General features: G+C 39.9%; 1 protein-coding gene across 1 annotated transcript in view; it reads left to right on the plus strand.

Moving 5' to 3' along the window:
• Positions 1-385: 385 nt before the first annotated feature.
• Positions 386-18,797, plus strand: part of sh3gl3a (SH3-domain GRB2-like 3a) — a 123,496-nt gene continuing 105,084 nt past the window's right edge. The window contains exon 1 of the mRNA XM_060852793.1: positions 386-631. Coding sequence (XP_060708776.1) covers positions 587-631 — 45 coding nt within the window. The 5' untranslated portion in view covers positions 386-586. The remainder of the gene's footprint in view (positions 632-18,797) is intronic.

Genomic DNA, 18,797 nt, shown 5'->3' on the forward strand with positions numbered 1-18,797 from the left:
AGAACAATGAGGATACAACCCATGGTCAGCCATGACTGAAAGGGACCTAATCATAAAAAAAAGTTCATCAGAACTACAGGAGAAAGTTGGTTGGCAAATCCACACTGATTGGATTTCAGAATTTCAACAACTTTGCTTTAGATTTAATTAAAAGTGTAACTTTTAGAAAAATACAGTAACCGAGGCCTTACTTTGTTGGCACTGAACTTGACCACAATATTGCCCCATTGAACAAACTTATCCCGTGGGGGCGGGGGAATTAAAATGCAAATGAGGGGGCGGGGTGCTGCGGCGGCATGACGCCAGCGCCGTGGATTTGCATACGCTGAGTGACAGCGGCTCCGGCCAACGAGGAGGCGGCGGTGGGGGTGTTGAATGGGGCGATGCAGAATGTGGTGAAAGGCTACAGTGTTGCTGTGACAGACAGTGTTACTGTAGCAAACGCTGCTCAAGTATCCGAGTGCTCAGCTGGCTTTGCAACTGGTATACATGTAGCAACAGCAACAACAATAAGACACCTCTGTCTCCCAACCCTCTTTCCCCCCTCCCCTCACCCCAAACTCCCCCTCCTTTCAAGAGGGTCAAGATGTCGGTTGCCGGCTTGAAGAAGCAATTCCATAAAGCCAGTCAGGTAGGAGACGCCCCATGCCGCTAGGATCACTTTGCTGCCTGCCCTGTGTGTGTATAGCTTGCAGGAGATGCAGTCTCTCCTTAAATGGATTTAGACTCTATAACGGTAGCCACAGGTTATGCAAATATGTATGTAGGCTGCTGGATAGCAGCACCCTCCTCTGGATAATGCTTCATTACAGATTCGGAGTTCAACTATATTAATAGAATTTATTTTACCTTCCAAAATGCAAATGACTTTTTGATTTTTTTTGGTACATTGGGACTGACAGTGCCTTCCCTCTGTTATTTATATGGACTATCCCTCCACAAATTCGGATTTAATTGTTTAAATAAACATCGCCCTCACTGGTTAATGTCAATATTTAAAGGTCTGAGACTGGTGGCGAGCAGATCTGGGTGCATGGGCCTTTTTGGCTGCTTTCCTATCTCACCCGAGGGGGTGCTGGGCTGGCTTTCTGAGCTCGCCTCACACTCCCTGAAAATGTGGTGCTTCCTTCGGAATTCCGTGATCTGTGCTGCATTATTAAAGCTCTGACTTGATATCTCATTCTGTACTGTGGCATTGTGCTTTGTGAAACTGCAATTCTGTTCAAAGTGAAGCGTTTATGTACATGCCTGTGGTGTTTAATAAAATTGCATTGGCAGTGTTTGCTTTTTGATGGTTTCGAAGATTATTAATGAGAGAGAAAACACATGCATCTTATCTGTTGAAACTGTTGTATTTAGGTGGATGAATGGTTGAGTCGCAATGTAGACACGGATCTGTTGTTTCATTGTGCTAGTGATGAGTTGTGTTTCCTTGATACAACCATTGGTGGTTACAGTCAGGCTGACATTTTCAAAGAGCTGTAAATAGGTTGGCAATAAATCTTAAGCAAACTTGAGTGTGGTAAGACCAGTGAGGAGTGTGCCCTGCTGCTTATTGTTGTTTGTATGAGGCTGATGGAGAAATTCAAATTCATGAGATTGTCAGTAAACATTATTGATATACTTGCTGCCGATTATGATTTGGCACACTCATCATTGACAATCTGAACATCATGTGTGTGACTAACTTTCTAGCCATCTGTATAAAATGAATTGAGGTTTGGGCAAAGAATTTTTTCAGAATTTTGTAATTGCTAAAAATTTGAACCACGTTGAGCTACCAAATAGATGATGATGTGCAATGGTGTCTACATCATAAGTGCTCCATTTTCCACAATTTCTTAATTACATTTTGTGTTTGTAGGAAAATCTTTCTCCACATCTTTATTAATGCCACCGACCTTTAGAGTCTAGGACCTGTTTCAAATTATGATTTGTTTATGTTGTCGTCTTGCAATTGCCATTTGCATGATTGACGTTTGATATAAGTAGTTCAGTTCCTGCATGGCCTCTGATATTCAGGCTTTACTTTGTGTTCCTGAACATTACTGATGATAATTGACATCTTGTCCCAAACAACAAATGAATAAAACTCAAGATTATTATGGGTTGGAAGAAGTTAAAAATTACACAACACCAGGTTATGGGCCAACAGGTTTATCTCCTTCATCAGAAAGCTAGTGGGGCAGGATCATAGGACACAGAATTTATAGTAAAAGATGAAAGTGCCATACAACTGAAGCAATGTATTGAACAAACCTAGATGGCTGTTAAGTCTGTAATCACTTAGAATGGGGGTGCACGTTTTGATTGTTTAATATGTAACTCTCAGAATTTCTTTCAAGTCACAGCCCTGAGATAACTTAAGGTTTTATCAGTATAACAAAAAGTGACATCTCAGCTCGGACAATGCACTAAAGGTGCGAGATTAGAGTCTGTCTGTATCCCAACCTCGAGTCAGCCCGGTTCTATTTCTAAAGGAGGAATTTGTGAAATGTCACATTGACTGCCTACAGATTGTGTGCTTGTTGAACAAAATAGAATGAATCTGCAAATACAAATTCACCCCATAGACTTATATATATGTTTGCATGCATGTATGTGAGGGAGAGGGAAATTGTGTGTGTGTGTGTGTGTGTGTGTGTGTGAGAGAGAGAGAGAGAGAGAGAGTGCGCGTGAGTGCAACAGAGCATGTGCCTGTGAGAGGGTGAGCACATGAGTGAGTGAGTGTGTGTGAGAGTGAGAGAGGAGGTCTGTATGTGAGTGAGTGTATAGTGTTGTGGGGTCACCTGTAGTGTGACATGAACCCAAGATCCCAGTTGAGGCCATCCTCATAAGTACCAAACTTACTTGACATAGGCCTGACCAATGTGAGAATAAGTTCATCCAGCTGATGGAGAATGGATTGTGTAGAGATTGGTTGGACCATTGATGGAAAGAGAAACTGGTAGTTTTTTGAGGCAAGAGAAATTTGTAATGGACAGGAGCTGGTTAGGAAAGGATAGCAAAGAAGGAGGGTTGAAGTTGACAGTATTGATCCAAAAAATGAATATAGGAAAGACTATCAAATAGTGAAAAGAATATTGCAGATCAAATCATGGAAACCTGCAAGGTTTATAATTGGTAAGCAAAGATCTTAAATTGCCATAATTTGAATAACATTGTGAAAGAAAGAGGGAGATGAATTCTTTCAATATTATAGAACACGTTCTCCTTAGAAGTGTGCTTCCAGCTCAAGAAGGATGGTAACAGTGTTGGATCGAGTTTGGTAAAAAGTGAGGCAACTAGAGCTACAGTCTCGATGGGCCGAAGGGCCACTTCTGTACTGGATGACAGAATGGGGAGCATTTAGCAATTATCAGCTGGTTTATAATGGTTATGGAAGAGACCAAAAATGTAACAAGAGGATAAATAACTTCAGTGAGTTTAAGTACCCTGCAGTTCTTGCCTGGATTCAATTGCAACTATCTATTCGCTCCATATTCTCCACGTTTTGCTATTATATTAGATGTTAATCTGCAAAAAAAATCTCAAACTTTCAAGGAGACCATTTATGTTCTGACTTGAGCAGTCTTAATTTAATATTGCAAATAGTTCATGACTCAACAATGCAAAATAACGACAGACATAAATTGGAGCAGTTGGGACTGTTTTCTGTAGAGAAAATCTGATGCTATTCAAAATCATGAGTGGTCTGGGAAGATTATATAGGAATAACCACCATTTGTGCCAGATTCAAGATCAAGAGTATACAGGGTTACAGGCAGAAAGGCAGAAAAATGGCATTAAGTGCAATGCCTATTCAGAAAATCAGTGCAGATACAATGGGCCAAATGGCCATCTCTTGCGGTGTAACAACCGTGATTCTGAAAAATTGCATTCCGCAAACAATCTTGAAGCCAAGATAGAGAGCATGCATAAGAAAGGAGCAGAGTGTTGGATATGTGGTTTAAAAATACTACTTGGCACATTCCATCCCAAAATGAAATACAATGAAAAGTGGAAAATTTATTACATGATACTTATTTTATATATTGTATGCCAGGCAAGCTACGAGAAAGTTATGAACATGAACTCTAGAGAAGCAATGCAACAGTTAAAGTATTAAGTTGTTCAATGTTTTTGGGTGTGTTGTATATTTAACGTGTGCTCTTTTTATGTGTCTTTTATAGGGAGGGCTTTGCAGGATTCGATAGCTTATCAATGAAAGACTGACTGCGCTAAACTGAAGTGAGGGTTTTGCCATCAGTATATCCCATATTTGTGCCACTGCTTCTTGTAACTGACCAGTAAAGATGTATGTAAATGTAAAAGTCATTCTGCTATAACCTGACAGTTGCATTCCTCTGCAACCTCATGCTGTACAAGATCACTATAGAAAATTGCTATACTTGTTCAGTAGAAAGTTCACATTATCCAAACAGCTTCCACACTTCATCAATCATGTTATACCAATTTATGTTAACAAAACGAGTGTTATACTAGCCTAACCTGTAGTTAGAATTAACTTGTTGACAGAAATTGTCTGCTGTCCCTCCCAGATATACTTGATGTATTTTTGTCGTATCGTGCAGAGCTGAGCTCTAAGTATGGAGAATTGAGGGGATAAATCATCCACTTTCAGCCCTCTGTCACCGTCTTACTGTGTGCTGCACCACACAATTGAAGTTGCTGTTATTGTCTGCTGTTGTTATGCAAGAAATATACCCTGTACACCCTACACAGAGGACAGGTGCTTTTCATGATGATGTCACATATTGCAGCAAAGTCAAAATAAAACAAAGAACTGCAGATCATGGAAATTTGGAACAAAAACAGACATTGCTGGAGAAACACAGCAGCTCTGGCAGCAGAAAGCAGAATTAATGGGTCTGTTGTTTTTGGAATAAGTGTCTGTATCCAGGAATGCAGTATGCACATTCATATTTAGAATGCAGCATCCGCAAGTGTGTTACAAGATTTGTAATTTAATCGGGCACTTCGGATGACACCAAAAGCTTTCACAAGAAAAGGACAAACTGTTCAAAACAGCATTTCAAGCCTGAGATAATTTACAACCTTGAATTCATGTTCTGTGTTATTTTGTATAAAAAATGTATATTGTTCTTTAAATCTTAACTGACAGGTTATGGTTTGTTAAATATAATATGGAGATGCTGATGTTGGTGGGCAAGGTCAAAAACCATACGACAACAGATTATAAAATGGAATGTATCTGCAAATACAAAACACATTTGCAGATTTATATTTGCACATTCATTTCATTTTGTTCAAAAAGCCCATGATCTGTAGCCAGTCAGTCAATGTGATATGTTATAAATTTCTACTGTGGAAATAAAGCCTGTCTAACTCTAGGTTGAGATTCAAACAGACTTAAAACATGACTTCATACCTAAAATGCACTATCTGACCTGAGGTGTTACCTTTATTCTAAAAAACCTGAAGTTATCTTGGGGCAGTGACTTGAAAGAAATTCTAAGATTTACATCTTAATCAATTGAAACCTGCACCTCCATTCTAACTGATTAAAGACTTAATAGCCAACTTAGGTGTGTTCAGTACATTTGCATAAGTTGTATGACCCTTTGATCTTTTACTATAAATTCTGTGCCCAATGTATTCATTTCACTACTTGCCTGAAGATGGAGCAGGGGCTCCAAAAGCTTGTGGTTTCAAATAAGCCTGTTGGACTCTAACCCAGTGTGGTGTGATTTTTGACTTTGTTAAATGTAGTCAGTTTGTTCTGCAAAGAAAATCTGGTTTCTTCAGATACTTAAATGCTGCCTATAATATCATATAAAGCTTTGTTTTCCCTCGTCACCAACTTTACTAGATGTCATTGTTTCCCCCATTATGATAATGACTGTACTTAAAGTTGACATTAGCTGTATTGTTATTTTGTGTTGTGTGACATAATGCTTAATTCATTTATGTAGCAAAACAGTATGATCTTCAATATCATGTGGGATAGGAGAGCACAAGGTACTGTGGTCACCTTACTTAGGCAGTTCCTTGTCCACAACTTGGCTTTTACTGTGAGGTATTTACAGATAAATGGGTAAATTGGAGAGAATGCTGTTCTTCTCCTTTTAGAAGAAAATATTGAGAGGAGATTTGGCAGAGATATATGAAATCATAAAGGGCATAGACAGGGTAGAGTGAATTATCATTGGTAACAGGACCTGGAAATCAGAGGAGACAGACTTTGTGATTTCCAAAAGAATCGAGGATCAGTAATCATCTGGATCAGAAAGAAAGAATTATGTTTTATCGAGTGCCTTTCATGACCGCTGTCTCAAAATGTTTTATAACCAGTTAAGTCTTTTATTTTGAGGCATAGTCAATCTTGGAATGTATTTGCACACAGCAAACTCCCTGCTTTTATATTTAAATGATGCTTGTTAAGAGATAAATATTGTCCACAACAAAATGTCTCCAGATCATTCTCCATTATAGACTTGTTGCTTCCTCTAAGAAACCTAGCCCTACAATGAGTCTGCTGTGCTGCCTTTACTGGTTTGCCAAAACCATCCAGAAACCTTTTGGAATTGCAACATCACAGGGAGTCATGGAGCTATTAGAGGAGACCAGAACTGACAATCTGGAAACATGCAGATGAGAAACGCTGCCAACCAATTTTTATCATCCTCCATGCACTTTTAACAGCACTCCAATATCCTGTACTCAACCTATGTTATGATTCAGAATGCTGCTGCTTGAAGCAGCCTGTCCAGGAAACCATTGAATGCATATTTTCTTCCTATTGCAAAAAGCGAAGCCTGTTTTAGCAAGCTCACATGGACAACAGAACTCAGGAATTCAAACATCTTGCGTCCTTTAAGGCAACAGTTCATGACGGTTATTGGTGGGAAACCGTTGGCAGGATGAATGACACTCCAGCTGGTGGAAAGATGTTTTGGGTTTGTATGATTCTGTACCTAATTTGTGGAAATGTGTTTCAGCAGGTGGAGTGCAGTATGTGTGGTGTCCCCTGTATTGTCTGAATAAGAGAAGTTGAGTTGCCGTCCGCTTGTAGTTAACATGTATCCTCCTCCTCTTGTTACAGATATGCCACTCCCCAAAAGCAGCAAGCCACTTCCTGAATGACGAGTCTCACCCCAACATTGAGCCTCATCAAGATTGAAGCAAACGTCAGAACAGTTTATCTGGCTGTTGCCTGTAGAAGTTTGCTGTGCATAAATTGGCTGCCACATATCCAAATGTGACTACACTTCAAAAAGTATTTAATTGGCTGTGAAGTGCATTGGATCATTTTAGAGGTCATGAAAGGCACTGCTTAGGTGTAACTTCTCTCTTTTACAGATACTGAATAAATTATAGCTATTTTCTATTATGTACACCAAACAGTGTGAAATGTGTTGGCTGTTGTAAATTGTACACAAGTCCAGCAAATGTGTCAAGCAGGTCAATGTGACGCATCTAGTGTGTGGGTGAAGTGAGTTTGAAGCTTACTGCTTTTTTGTGATGGCTTGTTTCCTGTTTCCAGCCCCTATTGTGGTCTAGCAACAATTTGGGAAAGCAAGCCAAATGTGTTCATCTTTTCCTGTCAGTATGGCCTCTCTGTCACCAAATCCTCAGCTATGTCTCCTTGTGGCAATGCAGAAATTGATGCCAAGCTAAAACTTGCAACTTGCAACAGACAGGCATTGTGTAGGCTGACCAGCATGTAGTCATGCGTTGAGCCAAGCTGCCCGCTGTGGGTGAATAGCTTCACTACCTCATTGGTACATTATGAGACCTAAAGGCTCAGGGAGAAAACCTTAATGCCAAAGGGAGACCAATGTTGAAACCTGATCAGTTTTTCAATCAAGTCACTGCCAAATGTTGTGCTTTGCTTTTCTTTGGACTTGGGCAAATAGATTGAGAAGGAGGACCCTGACTTTTGGGTAGTGAAAGGCTTCCTTGTACAGTCTTATGGCCTGGACAATGCGTTTCAGTTTTTCCTGAATGTTCTGCAATGTAGAACATTAGCATGAGAGACAGCGGCCACCAGTTGTGAACCCATTGTGAATGGCATAGAAAAGGGTTCTGTGGCTTTCTCTAACTGTGAGAAGGATCTTCATGTCTCACTAGTCAGCCAACACCACCTTCAACTTGGGCAGCCCCTGGCTGATAAGGTGCTGGCTTGCTACATCATCTTCAGAACTTCATCTGTACTCAACAAGTGGATGGGGTCCAACATTTAAAAGCATGAATGGATTTTTTTTTTAAGAAAATGTGGATGCCAATTCTTTGGCAACATCATGACCATGTGTACTCGTTTGACTATTCGCAGCTAGTGGATAGCACACACAAGGCAGCCATAATTGATATGGAAACTCGATAGGATTCTGGGAATGGACAGGAAGACTGAAGAAGCATGAAAAAAAACAGGAATTGTGTGGAAGGACTGGCCTAGAAAATGGTGAATTAGTGCATCAATAACTAGACATCTACCTTCGGGAGTAGAGAAGACATCGCCAAAATGGCACAAGTCAGGTCATGTACACTTCAGCTGGGGAGCAACGAGCAGGAGAGTGTAGGAGGGTACTGGTGAGAGGTGGTATCACTGGGCCTGGGAGAGGCCATTCCAAAATCATGTGTCTCACTCTCTGATGTTTTGCCTTGAGACCAACACTATAATGAATGAGCTGATGCTAAGTGGGTATACCATTCCTATTAAATCCAGAATGTTAAGCTGAAACATCTTAATTTTATTGCAACAGTTAAATCTAATGGATTTTGATAACTGTATATATTACATTCATTGATGTCATCAAGGCATTCAGTCTGATGTGGACTACCTGTACTCAGGAGCAGAATTAGGCCACTTGGCCCATTGAGTCTGCTCAGCCATTCAATCATGACTGGTATGTTTCTCAACCCCATTCTCCTGCCTTCTCCCCATAACCTTTTAATTCTCGTAATAATCAAGAACCTATCTATCTCTGTTCTTAAATGTGGTCAATGACTTGGCCTCCACAGCCAGCAAGTTCCTCAGATTCACAACTCTGAATGAAGTAATTCCTTCTCATCTCCATTCTGAAGGGTCATTCCTTCACTCTGTGCCCTCGGGTCTTGGTCTGTACTACTTGTGGAAACATCTACTCCATGCCCACTCTATCCAAGTCCCTCAGTATTCTGTAAGAGATCCCACCCATCATTTGAAACTCTGAATACAATCCAGAGTCCTCAACCACCACACCCTGACTTAGATACAGGGCCCAAAACTGCCCTCAATATTCCAAATTCGCTCTAACAGTAGCCTGACACAGATTCAGCAGTATATCTCTGATCTTGTAGTCAAACAAGCTATGGCAACACGGTGGCTGAGTGGTGAGCACTGCTGCCTCACAGCCCCAGGGACCCAGGTTCAATTCCAACCTTGGGTTACTGTTAGTTTGCACGTTCTCCCTGTGATTGCGTGGGATTCCTCCAGGTGCTCTGGTTTCCTCCTCCTGTCCAAAGGTGTACAGGTTAGGTGGATTGGCTGTGCTTAGTTGCCCTGTAGTATCCAGGGATATGCAGGCCAGGTAGGTTGGTCATGGTGAAATTAGCGTGGGGATGGGTCCAGGTGGTATCTCTTTAGAGGGTCATTGTGGACCAGTTGGGCTGAATGTCTTGCTTCCACACTGTAGGGATTCTATGATCTATGATTCTATGAAAATAAATGCTAACATTACATTTGCCTTCCTGTTTGCCAAACCTAGCCTGCATGTTAATCTTAAGAGAATACTGAACAAGGACTCCCAAGTCCCTTTGTGCCTCAAATTTCCAAAGCTTTTCCCAATTTAGAAAATAGCTTACTCCTCTATGCTTACTAAAGTGCATAACCTCACATTTTTTGCACATTGCATTCCATCTCCCACTTCTTTGCCATTTTGCCTAGCCTGTCCAAGTCCTTCTGCAGCCTCTCTGCCTCCTCAGTGCTCTCTGATCCTCCATGTATTTCAGTGGTCTATTAGAGCTCCTGGAGGAAATTGAGCAACTTCAACAGTAAGGCAACGTGATTGTGTCTGGTACACAACAGTTAAGCGCTTCATCAGAATTTTCTGAGATCTGCAATAGGATCAAACAGGGTTCCACACAAACCTCCACAGTCTGGTATATCCTTCTCTGTGCTGCTGCCTTTTGGCATCTAGTCATCCAGAATGCATCTACAATCAGATGGTGCTTACTTGCCTAACAGAATGGCAGAAGAATTTTCAGCCTTGCTTACCCAAGACGCACCAAGTCCTCCTCAGAATGTTGGTCTCTGCTGATGGGCTTGGATGAACATTCCATGTTGAGCTATACCTTCACTGGCAAATGGATTCTTTCTCATGCCTGTGAAGAGTTTAATTTGACCATTAGTACCAGGGAAGACAAATGCTATTCTTGAGGATGTTGCCATATTGCTGTAAGTCACCATTGACAATGTGACACCAGAGCTTTGAGATTTGTTGATGGTTTCACATAGCTAGGTTCCATGATCAACAAAATTCTGTCAATGTGCCAAAATCAACGTACACTCTTTGCAAAATCTGCAGCTACGCCCAAGGCGAGTAAGAATTTCAATTGAGAACAACACACACCAAATTTGCCAGGTTTAATCCTCCATGTATATTGGGAAGACCTGGACAATGGAGGCTATTCAGGAAAAAAGACTAAATACTGTCTCAAATATATTTTTGGCAAGACAAGATCACAACGTGGAGACCCTGGAGTATGCTGTTTTCATCAGAATGTAGCCATTGCTAAGCTAATGATATCTGAATGTGGCTTGACTGGTGTACCAACTACCCAAAACTTTTCTGTGCAGTGAGATGGCCACTAGGTTAGTGTCTCTTGGGCTCCCACACCTCTGTCATTAAGACATTTTCAAGCAAACAATAAAGATAGTAGACATTCTGAATGTCAAGGAAGTCATTGATGACAATGACCTTTCAAAGAGTCTGGAGGATGACTCAGTCAGAAACTGAAAGCGCAACAAGCTGACAAGAGCTAAGAGAAAATAGAAGCTAGTGAATCATGCATCATCTCAGCTACTGTCTGACTCTACAGCAAATGCAGCAGAGACTGCCATGCCTGAGTGTTGGTCCCAAGTCACACCAGGTATTGCTTAATACACAGCTGACCACCAAGCTGCTAGCCATTGCTTTTAGAGATTGAAAATTGCCACTGATTAGGGTAAAAGTCTTCGTTGGAAAACGAAGTGAAACTGTTCACTTCCTTAAAAAGTGTATATGTTAGCAAAATGAAGGAACTGGCCATCAACTTCAGGAAGCAGAGTGGAGGGCAGCCCGTCTGAATCAGTGGTGCTTCAAGTTCTTAGGAATAAATATCCCCAATGATCTATCCTGGTCCATTCACGTTAATGCTACAGTCAAGAAAGCACATCAATGCCTTTACTACTTCAGAAGGCAAAAGAAATTTGGCATAGCCACAATGACTCTTACCAATTTTTACAGACACACCACAGAAAGCATCCTCTTCGGATGCATCACATCTTGGTATGACAACTGCTGTGCTCAAGAACACAAGTTGTGAACACAGTCCGTTCCATTACGAGAAACTGCCTTCCTTCCATTGACTCTGTCTATACTTCTGCTGCTTCGGGAAAGCAGTCAACATAATTAAGACCCCGCCCACCCTGATTATACTGTCTTCCATCCTCTTCCATCAGGCAGAAAATACAACCTTTCAAAAAAACATGTACTAACAGATTCAAAACAGCTTCTTCCCCACTGTTATCAGTGAATGGACCTCTCATGTTAGAGTTGATCTTTCTCTGCACCTTCTCTGTAGCCCTTAACACTACATTTTGCACTCTGTTCTATTACCCTGATGTACAAATTGATATGAATTGCCTGGATAGTATGCAAAACAATACTTTTCACTGAATCTTGGTACATGTAACAAGTTTATATCAAATCAATTCTAGCTGTTTTGGACTCATTGTTGTATGAGGGTTTCATAGGCTATATAATATGAGAATAAAATTCAAGTGCATTATTGCTTCTCTCAGGAATACATAGACGTTCACTTTGATCAAAATGGTTTCCTGTATGTTCCTCCTTCCTGAGGAAGCTGATTGTTGGCTCCATTATGCTGATGGCTGATCAGTAAGTGACCTGAATAGTCTGATCCCAACCATCAATTTGTGCAGTGACTGTCACAATGCAGCGCATCAAAGCATTTCTGTTTTGATGTAGTTCTGTTCCCATTGAGTGGTTTGATGATTGGAAGATAGCTAATTCTTTCTTTCACCACTTTTATGAATAGAAACCCTGGGGATTGATGTTCAGTTGCTAAATTAATGCAGTTCAGCCAATTCCCAGCTGGAGCCTCATAATGTGAGCAAACCTACCCCTGTCAAAATGGCCATTTTAATAAAGATATAAAAGCATTGTAAATGTTTTAATCCACCAACATTAACCTATTAGAATTATGCCTGATATGACATTCACAGTTATGTCAGGAATTAGCTAGCTTAAGTGGTAATAGAATTCTGAACAATAAAGATACTGACTTCCGTATAGTACACATTTCATTCGTAATTGAAATCGTGCAGCTTGGAATGCGTATGATGCCTTTCATGTGCTCATGATATCGCCCATATTCTTTCGAGCCAATGAATTATCTGAGAGGCTTTTCTGCAGGCAGATGGCTGGGCTGTTTATGCACTGTGAGCTAGTGCTGAGATAAATGATCACTTATTGCATTTTGGCTTGCGTAGGTTGAGAAATAAATGTTGTCTAAAATGCCATGAATTGCCTCCTCCTCTTTGAATAGTGCCAAGGAGCCTCTTGAACAATCATACGAAACCTAGGTTTGCCATCTCATTGAATGGCAGTCGTTCCAACAATTCAACACCAACCTGTTAGACTAGATGATCCAATAAAGACCTTAGAAGAGAGATGAAATCCAGCACTACTTATCCAGCGATGTATTCCAGTATTGAACCAACTGACAGTTTATATAGGCAAAGCTATTTATCTTTGGGATTTTTTTCTTGGTGTGATAGTTGAGCAAAAAGTGCCATTTCATGTATTGTTTTAATTCCCTTTTGAATTCCCTTTCCAATATTTATGGGCATTGATGTCATATTGATTGTGTTTTTCCTTAATGTCCCATTTTAAACAGCATGGATCGTTATTATGGAGCTACTTCATGGATAATATTCCTGTATCAGATATTTTTATTTTATCTGTAAATAATATGCTCTATAGAGTCGGTTAGTTCCAGCTGTCTAACGAGGAGCAAAAAATATGTTCTGTCACAGATTTTAATTTCAAATATATTCATGCTCATGACATCAATTCTTGTTGCTCAGGTGCAATGAAAGGTATTTAGCAAGAACGTAATCTTGTACCATTGTGATAAGTGTGTAACAATTAGCTTTCAGATGTCCAGCCATTATAGTTAAATATTTTACAAAATAATTTCTACAATGCTCAGAGGGCTATATTTTATTCCCCTTACCCTGAAAAATGTTGCTAGCCACACAATGCACAAATGTTACAACTGTTGCAAAAATGCATTCTATCCATGCAAAGTATTTTCCCATACTGTGCTGGTATTATAATGGTTTGCCAGTCATGGTAGTGTGAAAATCATCTCACTTAATTGTGAGTTCCATATTTAGAAATATTCAATTGTATTCTAAATGAGACAATCATGACCAAATGAACTGTAACTCCATGGTATTGTCACAAAATATTATGATTACACTTGATATTTACGAGTGTTGCTGTGTTTCACAGCTTAAAATATTTGAAGTATTTCATCATATTTGAAATTTCATAGGTACTATTTTCAAACACAAAGTATATGTTTTAAAAACATTATTGAACAATGTGGTGGCACAGAAATGTGAAAACATAGAAAATTTGGGCAGGAGTAGGGCACTAGTTAGAACTTAACAACCAGAAAAAAGCCTATTCAGCATGACTCTGCTTTCTGTCGGTTAGCCAATCCTCCAAAGCTAATATATTTCCTCTAACCCCATATGATTTTACCTTGTGCATTAACATTTTGTGCAAAGGACCCCTTTATCCACTTTGCTACAGTTCTTTGATGACAGAATAAGAAAATTAGTCAAACATGATTTTAGCCTTCAGAAAATCATGTTGACTCTGAATCATGTTTTAACTTTCCAAGTGACCTACTAGAGACCTATTACATCATCCTGAATAATCAATTCTAACAACTTCTCAAAAGATGTTAAACTAACTGATCTAAAGTTTCCTAGTTTCTGCCTCCCTCCCATTTTGAATAAGTGTGTTAAGCTAGCACTTTTCCAATCTACTTAGTACCTTTTCAGAATCCAGGGTACATGAACATCAACTAGCCACAAAAAGACATGACCCTTTCTCACTAGTATTCTTACATATGGATGAGGCAGGACACCATTTTGACTGGGACAATATATCCATCCTAGGACAAGCTAAACAGAGACATGCTCGAGAATTCCTAGAAGCATAGCATTCCAACAGGAACTCTATCAACAAACACATTGTCTTGGATCCCATTTACCACCCCGTGAGAAAAAGAACAGAAAATGACATCACCACAGGAAATGACATTACGCACCCAGGGAAACCCAAACACATAAATAAAAAGCGGGCTACACCCCCACCAATGCTTCATCCTGAGGCTCTCTGAAAATGATACCTTGTATGGTGAGGAAACACCTGAAAATGAACCTTTCAGCTCAGCGAGCAAACCTACATCCAAAATCCAGGGTATTTTGGGATATTGTAATGAATTGATCCACTGTCTGCTTGGTCACATCTTTTAAGACTGTGACCCTTTCAGGCATTTGAAAGATGTTTAGTTAACTCGCGAGCGAAGAGCTTACCTTTGCCTCGTGGAGTTTTATTAACACGGGGAAATATATACTAGATTGGTGCAACTTATAGAAATTAGTATACAGATATGCTCAGACCTGGTGCTTGCGACTACTGTGATTATTGCCAATAGGAGAAACTTGAACATCCAGTATGCTGGTCAGTAAAGTACCTGATCCCCATCATGGACACAAATAAGAAAGAAAGCAGGAAAAAAATATTGAAAATAGTTATTCAACTTCACATACACTGACCAGCAGCAGTGTGTGAAAATGAATGCTTATATTTTCTAGCACCTTCCCAGAATAGATGTTCCTAAAAGATTTTGAGTTTTTAAAATTATTTATTTTGTAGTTGCAAAAAGATTTTCATTCCTGATGAAGGACCTATGCCAAAAACGTTGATTCTCCTGCTCCTCGGATGCTTCCAGCACCACACTCTCAACTCTGATCTCCAGCATCTGTAATTCTCACCTTCTACAAGATTTTCATATTATAGATCAATAAGTCAGTAATGTACTGACATAATGAGTGGATGTTGGAGTTGATCCTATTGGCTACAATTAAAGCAAGTTTAGGAAATCGGCTGATTTTGCAGGAACACCAAGTCTAATCACGTGTGAAAGACTGATTCCTGGCTAGATGAGATTGATGCTGAAAATGTGTTGCTGGAAAAGCGCAGCAGGTCAGGCAGCATCCAAAGAGTGGAAGAATCGATGTTTCGGGCATGAGCCCTTCTTCAGGAATGAGGAAAGTGTGTCCAGCAGGCTAAGATAAAAGGTAGGGAGGAGGGACTTGGGGGAGGGGCATTGGAAATGTGATAGGTGGAAGGAGATCAAGGTGAGGGTGATAGGCTGGAGTGGGTGTGGGGGCGGAGAGGTCAGGAAGAAGATTGCAGGTTAGGAAGGCGGTGCTGAGTTCGAGGGATTTGACTGAGACAAGGTGGGGGGAGGGAAATGAGAAAACTGGAGAAATCTAGGTTCATCCCTTGTGATTGTAGGGTTCCCAGGCGGAAGATGAGGTGCTCTTCCTCCAGCCGTCGTGTTGCTATGGTCTGGCGATGGAGGAGTCCAAGGACCTGCATGTCCTTGGCGGAGTGGGAGGGGGAGTTGAAGTGTTGAGCCATGGGGTAGTTGGGTTGGTTAGTCCGGGTGTCCCAGAGGTGTTCCCTGAAATGTTCCGCAAGTAGGCGGCCTGTCTCCCCAATATAGGGGAGGCCACATTGGGTGCAGCGGATGCAGTAAATGATGTGTGTGGAGATGAGATTGATGTCAAGGGTCAGACTATATCAGTGAGGACTAAATTCAGTAACGTTTAGAAGAACGAGGGGAAATCTAAAAGAAACCAATAAAAAAAATCCTAATAAGTTCAGACAGGGTAGATGCAGAAAAGATGTCCTTGATAACCTAGAGTCCTGAACTGTGGATCTCCTAGACATCATTCTGAGGTCTAAAGAGGATAGGGGGAAAGCAGGAGTAGAGTACTGAGTTGTATGATCATGCAAAATCATACTGAATAGTGTAGGAGGCTTGAAGAGATGAGTGGCTGACTGCTGCTCCTATTTTCTGTGTTTCTAAGGACATTTAAAATCCAAGAGAGCATTCTCACATCAATTACTCTTAAAAAACATTTGGGATAAGCTTTAAGCTCTCAATTTTTTTCACAATTTTATTCTGTCCATTCAGTTCTATAATTCTGCAAAATTCATACATGGGTTGTATCTGGATTGTTGAATGTTTCCTTGTCGAATTTCAAATTTATTTCTTAATGTATTGTGTTATGGCATCTGTACAAATTAAATACAATTTGCAGGACCTTAATCCATGTAATTCTGTGTTATTTACATTTTAAAATGCCAAAAAAAAAGCTGGCACCCTTTTCTCCTTCCCAAGGTAATCCCTCATTTGCAGAAACTATAAGCAGTAGAAGCAACTCTTGAACTGTATTGTCATCCCATTAAATAATACTTTTTAACTTAAAATATTAAATTGGAAAATAAAAAAGTGCATCGATAGTTTGAATAAGTTACTGTGTTTTTTTTAAGAAAAAGTTATTGGTGTTTAATTTCAAACCTTCCACATATGGTAAATCTGCAGGGGTCTGTTCATATTAGCTACCCCTTCAGGAACCTGGCTACTTTTATGGTTTATTTCCCTTATTTTTCACTACAATCATCCACTTTTCAGATGGATTAATGCTGTTAAAGGATTGCCATTGTAGATCAATTGTTATTGGAAATAAATATCAATCATTACGGCAATAAATGGCAAGGATCAAATGTTTCAGAAACATCACTCATTTTGTTAATGCACCATTAATACTGAGCAAATACAAGTTTCTTCCACATTATTTAGCAAATCATAACTTTTCAGACTCATAGCTGTTGCAGATCCAAACTGAGTAGCAAGATGGTCATTTTCCACAGAAGTTGATGATTGACCGCGCATCACAGAATCGTTGCTATATAAATGAAGGTCATTTGACCCATCATGTCTACAAAGAACTCTTGGATTCAGTAATGTGTCTGGCTTCCCCCTCTCACTCAGCACATCCTTCCTTTTCAGACAGTAATCCAACTCCGTCTTCAATTAACCTGCCTTCAGCCCAACCTCATGCCGTGTTCAAAGTTATTAAGATGTTAAAAAGGCAGTGATGGTAGAATAAGGATTGAGTTGCATCGTACCACTCTCTCAACTCCTTGTCTGGATGAAGCAAAGCTCCAGACTTGTCTCCTTTAATGCTTGCCCTGAGTACTATTTCAAATGGCTCTTTATTATCTGAACATTCTTTTATCCCATAACCATTTTTGTTTAGTTTTTAAGTAAAGGACAGTTGACAGCGTTATTTCTCCGATGTTAAACTGGTCATCGCACCAAAATACTAATCTAGTTCCAGACCTTCCTGTGTTACTGCAAATCTTTGTCTCTGTTTCAGTTCGACTCGGAGCCAGATACCATTGTTTTGGTCAGTGTTGGTTAGCAGTCAGATACCACCATTGAATATTAAAGATGTGCCCTCCTGTAAGCTTTTCACTTTTGGTTTTTAGGTTTTAAGATCTCCATTTTGCATTAGTTGTACAATTCACTTTTATAGGCAGTGTTCATTAAAGCCCACAATTTAACAATGACTAGATAATAAGTCTGCTTTATTTGCTGCCAAGTGCTTTAGTTTTGGAAGCTTTTATATAAGTGCTAGTGTTTCTAAATACAATGGTTGTAAGAACAATGCAGAAATCCCATAGTGCTTCACAGGAGCATTATAAAGTTGACACTAAGCTTCATACGGAGGTATTAGGAACTTTAGTCAAAGAGATTAGGTTTTAAGGAGTATTTTTAAGAGGGTAAGTGAGGTAAAGAACTAAAGATAAAGATGTTTAGTAAATAAGTATGAGAGCTCACCACTTTGACAACTGTAATTGGCAATGTATAAACTTTTCACTATAGTCTTGGTATAACATGGTCTAGCTACAGAGGCTAAATTAGAGGACTTCTGTTATCTTGGATGTTGTGGGACTCAAGGAATTTACAGAGTTGGGAGTGTGTGGCCCTGAATGGATTCGAATGAATGATCATTTTAAAATGGGCTGTAGTCACATGTAGGCCAGACCAAGTAAGGATAGCAGTTTCCTTCCCTGAAGGACATTAGTGAACCAGAAGGGTTTTTCTGATAATTGACAGGGATTCATGATCTTTCTTTTTAATGCCAGATTTTTAATTGAACTCAAATTCCACCATCTGCCATGGCGGGATTCGAATTTAGGTCCCTGGAACACTGCCTGGGTGTCTGGATTAATTATCCAGTGATAATACCACCATGCCATCGCCTTCATTGCTCTTACACACAATTGTTGGGATCAAACAAGAGGTTTTGTTACCCAAACATTCTTTTTTCTGTTAACCAATTTTTGCTTTTATTTTTAATAAGTAAATGATGATTGGCCACTCTACTTCTCCCATGTTAAACCTGG

Source organism: Hemiscyllium ocellatum, chromosome 39 (assembly GCF_020745735.1).
Source record: "Hemiscyllium ocellatum isolate sHemOce1 chromosome 39, sHemOce1.pat.X.cur, whole genome shotgun sequence".
NCBI lineage: Eukaryota > Metazoa > Chordata > Chondrichthyes > Orectolobiformes > Hemiscylliidae > Hemiscyllium > Hemiscyllium ocellatum.